This window comes from Wolffia australiana, chromosome 13, assembly GCF_029677425.1.
Source record: "Wolffia australiana isolate 7733 chromosome 13, ASM2967742v1".
In the NCBI taxonomy this organism is placed as follows: domain Eukaryota; kingdom Viridiplantae; phylum Streptophyta; class Magnoliopsida; order Alismatales; family Araceae; genus Wolffia; species Wolffia australiana.
In genome coordinates this window covers 12,527,501-12,537,261 of record NC_135847.1, presented here as the reverse complement: position 1 = coordinate 12,537,261, position 9,761 = coordinate 12,527,501, and the positions used below count along the sequence as shown (strand labels likewise).

Sequence of the window (9,761 nt, the reverse complement as noted above, 5' to 3'; positions counted from 1 at the left end):
TTATTCTAACACACAATTTTGTGGACTGATGAAACCAAAATGAGACATGCAATTACACATATTTTAAGGCCATTTGACATCATTCTAGTAATGTTACCTTCTTCTTTACAAGAATATTCATTTCATGCATTAAATAGAGTATATGGTAAAAAAATACATTTTAATACATTTTTTACATAGTAGATAAGTCCAATTACTGATTAGTAAAAATGTGTTCAAAACATTGTTAAATTTAATGATATTAATTCTCCCCTAGAATGTAAGTTTAGACTTTTGCAATGAGGAAGTCAACGTTGAAGATATATATATATATATATATATATATATATATATATATATATATATATATATATATATATAATTTTGGGTTTTAAGTGGACAACGATGGCTGAGCTGGGGCACAGCAGCATCTAAGCTAGCCACACGTCCAACAACACTCATTGCTAGAAAAATATATAAGAAACAATATTTTTTACGTTCACCTAACAACAATTTAAAACTTATTTAAAAAAAAAAAAATTATTTATTTGTGCATTAAACATCAAGGTGAGACCTTATGAAAATATTAGACTTCAGTTTGATATGAAATTAAAATAGGTAGGTACCAGATACAATTAAAATATAAATATTGGGAATGGAATTTCCAAAATAATGGTTTATTGCTAAAATTTTAATTTTATTTTATTTATGATTTTATTTCCTTATTAACCCATTAATATAGGGTATTTTTGAAACCTTACGTAAAAATATATTATTCTAAAGAAGGGATATAGTATAGTACTTTTTTCATTTTAATTTTTAAAAATATTTTACATAATCATTTAGCTGAACTAACATTTATAACTCATTGTTTATTATGAAGTATTCAGTCTAGAGGACAGAGAATAGAATGAATGTGATCCATTCAATGAAATAAAGTGTTGATCTGGAATTTCTGGTTTGTGTCATCCTGTTATTAAAAATATGATCAAGTGACAATAAAGCATTCTAATATGGTCAAATTAAAATTTTATTTGCCCAAAAATTTTATTTACCATCATAAAGAGAGGATATTTGCCTAAAAATCATTCATTCAACACCTTTTCATGCATAAAATTGAAATAAATATTATTTTAAAAATATTTTACTATTATTTATAGTAAAATTGAATTTAGATTTAAATAAAAATATTTTTTGAATAAAAAATTTGAAAATAACAATTTGTTTATTCTAAAGAAGATCACAAAGAGAGGATATTAATCCAGTTTAGTTTTATCCAATTGAATATTTTGTTAAAAATATTTTTTGTATTCTTAATCATGACCCAAAATTTGAGATCTGTATTCAGTTTAAAACATAGGTTATTATTATTATATTTTTTCATACAGTGATGAGTAATATAAATACGAAATATCAAAACTATATCTATGACAAAAAGGAAGTAAACACTTTCGCCAAACGTTTTATGCATGCAACAATATCTAGGAAACTAGAAAGTACCACATCTGGTTGTGTCATAAATGTCAATTTTATGTCTCAAAATATTTATTAAGATAAATTGATTTTTATGTGTAAGATGCTTATGACAGATACAAAATTATGATTTTACAGTAATATACTTAACATATAATGTTTATTTCTGAAATTTGAATTTCTCTATTTAATTCAGTGAAAATTTTACCTTTATAAGAAACTTACAACTGAGCCCAAAATAAGGAAAAACCATTATATTTTGGAAATATTACGTATGTAAATTTTTTATGAAGCTTAATAAAAAATAACACCGTGATTCACATAAATTTGATTTGATTTTGTATAGAATGTTTTGAAACTACAAGACATCATTTCAAAAATGATTTAAATATCAAAGAAAAGAATTCTTGACATAAATTATTAGTTTCTAGTCTTGAGTTCAAAATACCCTTAGCGGTTCATAAATATATTTTTGCAATGCAATCAGAAATGTAAAAAATAATGGGCATTAGGTATTCTTTATAATACTCCCAAAAGTAAATGTGAATTCTTTCTCTATTTGCATAGTCTAGGTCCTACAGCCAATTTATAAATTTAATAGAACACTTTCATTAAGTATGGTTTTTCTTCTTTTGATATTTTCCTAAGATCTGTTTTTATATATTTTTTATTTTTGAGACTAACCCCCCCCCACTTGACTTCTTAGATTCAAGTGAATTTCTCATATCTTCTAGGAGTTTTATTTGAAAAATCAGGACTTAAGTTAACACCATGGTGGATTTGTGATACAAATGGGAGTAAAGTAGAAACCTAAGCGACATAATATAAATAATAAGAGGCCCAATACACAAGAAGTCAACTCTTGAAGCCCATTCAAACCTCTTTAAGGATCAGGTCAACTAAATGCAAGAATAGTGGACCGAACCTCCAATTTGAATTTGTAATGCTTGTGTTCAAATATGGGAAGAAGATAATATGGGTCCAAGCGGGAAATCAAGAAATGCGACCCCTCTAAAACCTTTGAGTTAAACCCAATGACTGAGAGAGTTAGGCCCCTACTATTTATTTTCTTCTCCCCCCTCTTTTTATCTCATCATGGATTTCCGCTCCCAACATGTTGTTGTAGACCTCATGCACTGGATTTCTTTGATCCATTATTTTTCTACAAGAGTGTGGGAGAGAGAGTTCAAGGGTGATCTAGATTCATGGAGAAACATCGGTGTTTGGGCCTTGAGGGAAGTGGCAACAAGGTTTGTGTGATCTCCTCAATGTTTGATTTGAATTTTCTCACCTTTTTCTTCAGTAAACATACATCTCATTACTTTTTCTCTAGATTTCATGCTTCCCAATGCATCAAACAGCACTGAAAAATTCCTCCCCTAGCAAAAGTTACTATGTTTTTAGACTACTACATGTTGGTGCCCGATTCTCTCGCCTGACAGAGTGCTGCCGCTGGCAAATTGGGCCCAAAGGTTCTGTTTAACATTAAATCTTATTTCTTGCCCTAAAAAATCCCTAAAAATACCTAAAAGTCACATTTAATTATTATAACTTATCTTAAACAAAATAAGTCACATTTATTTGACTAGTTTTTATTTATTTCATTAATTTTCCTATTTATAAAATACTTAAATAATCCAAAAAGTATGAAATCACCTAAAAAAATTATTTTAAAATATATCTGAATTGCAATCTACTCTCTCATTTATAGTGCAAGGACGGGGACAAGACAGTTTTTTCTTCCCAGGATGAAAAAATTGTCCCGTCTGCGAGGTTGGACAAAAAGCGGGATGCAAATTCATCCTCAGACCTCCGGATGGGACGGTTTTTGTCCACTCAAACGAAAACCATCCCGTCCGGTGGTCTCGGATGAAAAAACTGTCCGGTCCGTGTCCGTGTACTGATTCCGGATATCGCATGGGATGATCTTCATCCCATCCCAGACGATCCGGAACTATACTCTCATTACTTGTTCCTTGAGAATTTGACCCTTACTTACGCTATTCTAAGTAAGGAAAATTGTATAAATATTCTTGCATAAATCAGAGCCTTAAGAAAATTTAATTAACCCAATTCTGGTTTATCATCCTTGAACTTGGCCATAAATCATTTGAATTAGTGTGATATTCCTTCGCAATCACAATTTAATATATAGAAAATATGGAAATTAATATGACACATTTTAGGATGTATTCAATTTCAAAAGGTACATCAAATTAAAGACGCGACTTGAATGTTGTATTCCTTCATAACAAGGATTTAATATACTGCCAAAACTTTGAAAATTCGTATGATACTCTTTAGAACGCATTTTTTAAAAATATGGGTAACCTTGAAAAATTAATTTATGAAACTTTTGCATTTAAAATAACAAACCTATTATCTCAACATAAATATAAAAATCAGTTTTTTATAAAATAATTCTACATAATATGACACCGATGTCAAATTCTAGAGAAGATATTGTGTTTAATGTTTTTAACATAAAATTATATATGATCTTCTTATGAAGAGTTGATCCCTTTAATAAATTCTCATAGGGCATAAGGATAAGATTTCTCTTGAAACCCTTGCACATATTATTTCTAAAGTCTCTTCTATTTGATGACTTAGTTTATTGTGTTTTATCCCACCATATTTGGATATAACTTACTTTTTGTGATGAAGGCTACATAGCAGAAGCTTGCGATAATTTCATTGGGATAAATAATCACACAATAGAATAATCATATCAGAAATATGGTTTCTTAAATGATCTCTCAATTGCAAGTAAAACGTAGAATGGAGGATGACACTCGTGACCATTTCAGCGAGTTCATGACAAGCAACGGAGTCATGGAGTTTACATCTGTCATAACTTGTAGACGTATGGACAACCCGAAGACAGAATTAATGATTTCCTCATATTTATAAATAATATTTTAGAACAATGAGAAGCCATATTAGGATACCGATATGTTTTATTTTCTACAAACGATGTGAACTTTAGGCTGATTCTATAATAATAACCATATTATGGTATTTCCATTCAGTCCTGTCAATTTAAACACATGATACGTACCAATGGGAATAAAACACGTGGGTAGTCATGAATCTGCATCTCAGTTTCATCCAATCTGGGATGAGGAGCATATTCCAAATCACGGAACTAGATGATATCTCTAGAAAAATGAAATTGAGAAAATTTTGTTCTATAAAACTGATACCAGAGTATAAAATGGGTTGTCACGTTGGCATCATGGTTCAGCTATTTAACTATAAAGGATTTTACTTTATAAAATATTTATATTGTAAAAATTTTATTAAAATTTTTCATTGAAAACCTTTTTGACGTGTTAAAAAAGTTCAAAGGAGAGGACACACACATTTTGAACCATACTGCGAGGGGCATATATATCCCGCATTATATACTAATGTAGTCAATCCAAATCATTTAAATATTCAATCTACATTATGGATGTATTCCTTGAAAATTTACTGAACCTTAAAAAATAGTGCCAAAAGGTTTTCTTCGAAGATACAAAAAATTTGAAAGAGTGCGTGGTTTTTATTCCAACTATCTACCTATTCTACGCCAATGAGACGAAGAATACATGAGAAAGAGAAGATCCCACTTCCGCTGGATATCCGGAATTTTAAAAGTTGAGAGATAAAAAGGCGTTAAAATCAATATATATATATATATATATATATTTATTTATTTATTTATATACATCCATTATCGCTATCAAGTTTTACTTAGACTTACCTCGAAACCCATATATTTCTATAACTACGGTTTCGAGTTATCTTTACAATTTTTTTCTGTTTAACAACTTTTGCTCAATGGCACTCTATAGCTTGAGACATCCTTCCTTACCTAAGAAGTTTTTTCATCTCTTTTATTATTTTTATTTAATGTTGGTGTCTGGGCGACCCTTGATCTTTGGCGTGTAATGATGGAAGCTATCGCTCTATTTCTCTTTTACAACTTTCTCGGTTGCTCGTTTCTCTCTTTCGTGATTTTGGAACTCACTGGCTAGAAATAATGTAAGGATGTTTTAATGTGCATCAGGGAAATTCGGCCGTAGCTGTTTGTTTCTGTCGTGGCTGGAGAGAGAGACAGGGAAAGAATGAGTGAGAGATGGAGAGAGAGACAGGGAGAGAATGAGTGAGAGATGGAGAGAGAGGGTGTGAGAATGAAAAAGAGAGAGATAGAAAGTGTGAGAGTGTGTGTGAGAGAGAGATGGAGAGAGTGAGAGAGTGTGAGAGTGTGTGAGAGAGAGATGGAGAAGGGGAGAGAGTGTGAGAGTGTGTGTGAGAGAGATGGAGAGGGGGAGAGAGTGTGAGAATGTGTGTGAGAGAGAGATGTAGAAAGGGAGAGAGTGTGAGAGTGTGTGTGAGAGAGAGATGGAGATAGGAAGAGAGTGTGAGAATGAAAGAGATCGAGAGAGATGGAGAGAGGGAGAGAGTGTGAGAATGAAAGAGATCGAGAGAGATGGAGAGAGGGAGAGAGTGAGAATGAAAGAGAGAGAGAGAGGGAGAGAGGGAGAGAGAGTGTGAGAATGCAAGGGAGAGAGTGTGAGAGTGAAAGGGAGAGAGAGAGATGGAGAGAGGGAGAGAAAGTGTGAGAATGAAAGGGAGAGAGAGAGAGATATGGAGAGAGGGAGAGAGAGTGTGAGAGTTAGAGAGAGATGGAGAGAGGGAGAGAGGGAGAGAGAATGTGAGAGTTAGAGAGAGACGGAGATAGGGTGAGAGAGGGAGAGAGAGAGGGAAGTAGAGGGAAGGAGAATGAGTGAGTGTGTGTGTGAGAGAGGGAGGGAGATAGAGAGAGAGAGGGAGGGAGGGAGGGAGGGAGGGAGGGAGGGAGGGAGAGAGAGAGAGTGAGTGTGTGAGAGAGAGGGAAGGAAGGAGAGAGAGAGAGAGTGAGTGTGTGAGAGAGATTGATGGAGGGAGATAGAGAGATAGATAGAGAGAGAGAGAGAGAGATAGAGAGAGAGAAAGGGAGAGATAGAGAGTGAGAGCGAGAGGAAGGGAGGGATGGAGATGGAGAGAGAGAGCGAGATTGAGAGTGAGAAAGAGAGAGAGAGAGAGAGAGGAAGAGGAAGAGGAAGAGAGAGTGAGAGTGAGGGGGAGAGAGAGAGGGTGGGGGGAGAAAGAGAGAGATGACAGGTCTGCAACATTCTGAGATATGACGCAAGCCATGTATTTCTAAGTAGAAACGGACAACGAGGAGTTGACCTAGTGCCTGCCGGGTCTCTAAACGGGCGAGGAAACCAATGCCCCGTCCGTCTTATTCCTCTGAAAGTCGCCTCATTACTGACCGCTGGTCCAGCACCTACCATTCAGTCATGGCTCGTGAAGTCCTGATTTCAGTGACAAATAAATATCACGCTCATCCCCATTAAAACATCGACTGAAAACAAGAAAGACACAGGTAAAAGTACAAATAAGGAGTTTGATAAAACTACTATAAATTCTGCATTACCATAATTTTAAGCTCCGTTTTCTGTTGAGTGAATGGAAACAGTCGTTACGTTTTGATTGGGAAATACAAAAGAAAGACTGGGGTAAAAATACAAACCCTATTTTCACAGTGGTTGAAAATAGAACACAGTTAGACTTTAAAATACTCAGCGGTCTGCATTACCATAATCTTACGATAATTTTGGCGTTGAGTAAATAATACCACCCGATTGGATTTCATAGGTGCCCCGAGATGGAAGATGCAGCTAAAAAACGCAAAACATGTAGCTAGATCAAACTTGGAAGATGCAGGTTAATGATGATTATTCCTAAAAGTTCTCTGTAATCTGCGTTGCGTAATCTTTGGCTCGTTTCGGCGTGCAGTTAAATAGAAAAGGTCGATATGATTTCATGGAGGAACAATAAATGGAAGACGCAGGTAAAAGCACAAACATGGATCTTGACGAAAGAAATTATAATTCAACGTAAAAGCAGTCCGCGATCTGCATTACTGTAATCATAAGCTATTTTTGGCTTTGAGTAAATCTCAACAGACAATACGACTTCCTAGGGACAGTAATTAAAGGTAAAAACGCAAACGAGGAGTTTCATAAAATTAACTTAAAACTACTCTTACAAATACTTTTCGCTTTGGGTGAATGACACCAGTCGCTATGATTTCATAGGGAATAATAATAACTAGAAGTAAAAACACAAACGAGGAGCTAGATCAAATGACTTATAAATACTCTTACAAATACCAAGCTCTTTTGGGTTTGGATAGAGATCAACGGTCGATAGAATTTCACAGGAAACAATTATTAAAGTACAAACACAAACGAGGAGCTTGATCAAACAACTTAAAATTGAACTTAAAAAAACTGAGGAATCTACATTACCATCATCTTATGCTCTTTTGGGTTTGAGTAAAAATCAACGATGGATAAGATTTCACACGAAAAAATTATTAAAAATGCAAGCACAAAGGAAGAGCTTGATCAAAGAACTTCAAATTAATCTTAAAAATACCAAGAAATCTGCATTACCATAATTTAAGATCTTTTTGGGTTTGAGTAAATATCAGCGGTCGATTAGATTTCACAGGGAACCACAACGAGAAGGAAAAACACCAACGTGGAGCTTGATAAAATAACATATAATTACTCTTAATCTCGCTCATGCGTCTAGTAAATAACAACAGCCGATAGGTTACGGGGAAACATCAGCCGATATTATCCCCTGTGACTGAGGGTCACTTGAAGCTGGAGTACTCTCTTCCTTGCTCCGGTCCCGGGTTCCACTCCCAGAGTTTGTCCACGAACGTTGATAGCGAGCTGGGCAGCGTCGAAAATTGAAGATATTGAGAGGGCGAAGAAAGCTGCAACGCTTGACTCGGCCGCTGGCCGACAAGCCTGTTGAGCTCGTCCACAGGGCTGATAGGGAGGGACGACGAAGACGAAGCAGACGGATTGAGAAGAGGGTAAGTTGGTAAGAAAGAGGTAGTTTCACTGCAGGGGTGAAGTGGGGGCGCTGAGTCTTCGCTTGATGTGGTGGAGCTAAGCGCTGCTCGGGTGGGAAGATAAGTTAAGGTGGGTTTGCTGGTTGTGGGAGGTGGTGGCAAAGTCGCGCTTGAGGATGCTCTGTAGGAGATCGTGCCAGGTATGTGCCGGTGGTCATCAACTCCAGCTCTTTTATATACACGGCAGAGGGAGATTTCCACCTGAAAATGTTTAAATCTGTCTCGTCAATACTGTAAACTTTGGAAAGTTGAGAGCGAAGTGGGATGCGAGAAAAACAGTAGGAAAGTGATGTATAAAGAAGCAAGGAGAATGGAGAGAAAACAGCAGAAATGGGGCAAGAAGGGATCTGCTCTAATCTACTGGGTGAATTGAGAAACGCCTAGAGATTTTTTTTGTTCTTCCTGATTCAAGAACACAGAAAACCGTTCTGTCAAGATGTTGGATTACCGCTGCTGGTACGAGCAAATGAAAGGGGTATTCACCAGAACTCTAAATATGACCATTTGTAGGAATATTTCATGGTGCATATTTGTTTGAATAGGTTAGAAAATAATATTGTTGTGAAGAAAATAACGCAAGGTAATGTTTAATCGTTGCTGCTGAAATGAGAAATTTAACATGGTATATTTTCAGATAGCAAATGAAAGGTCTTAAAAAGAACCCTTCATTTGAGCATCTGTCGGAATGTTTCACGTTTTATATTTTTATGAAAAGATCTGAATAATATTGTCGCCAACAAAAACTCACAAGAGAATGGTCGACCCCTTCTGCTAAAAGGAGAACCCTAACATGGAATTTTCTCGGATAGCTAGTGAAAGAGGGTTCAACGGGAATCTATACCCGAGCTTCTGTATGAATGTTCCATACTTAGCATCTGTATGAATAGGTTAACAGCTGCTGCTGAACTGAGAAATCTAACGTGAAATATATTCGTATAGCGAATAAGAGGAGGTCAACAGAACCTTAATATATGAGAGTCTGTAGAAATATTTCATGCTTAGTATTTGTACGAATATACTAGAAACAGCGTTATGTTGGACAAAAAAACCCAAGATATAAATCAACGGCTGGTACTGATGCGAGAAACATGGCATGAGATGTGCGGATAGCTTGAAAAGGCCTTTCAACATAGCCCTATATCTGAGCATCTGTAAGATGTTTCATGCTGAGAGATAATAGATTTCTTCTGAGAGGGAAAAAAAAAAGTCTTATGGCGATTGAGCAAAGAGGCGAGTGGAAATAGGTAACCTTCAGATATCGATCAGTCTCGTGGTGGGGGAGACGGTACTCGTTCATTATCCAGCTCGAGCGCACCCCCTTCGGTGCCTTGCCGGAGTAAAAGAC

At 35.5% G+C, this 9,761-nt stretch overlaps 1 protein-coding gene across 1 annotated transcript in view; it reads right to left on the bottom strand.

Moving 5' to 3' along the window:
* Positions 1–8,034: 8,034 nt before the first annotated feature.
* The window catches only part of LOC144711328 (NAC domain-containing protein 35-like), a 5,559-nt gene continuing 3,832 nt past the window's right edge, over positions 8,035–9,761 (bottom strand). Inside the window, exons 2-3 of the mRNA XM_078585283.1 lie at positions 9,666–9,761; positions 8,035–8,617 (exon numbers count right to left, since the gene is read on the bottom strand). The exon at positions 9,666–9,761 is cut by the window's right edge and continues 173 nt beyond it. Of these exons, the coding sequence (XP_078441409.1) occupies positions 8,150–8,617; positions 9,666–9,761 (564 nt within the window). The 3' untranslated portion in view covers positions 8,035–8,149. The remainder of the gene's footprint in view (positions 8,618–9,665) is intronic.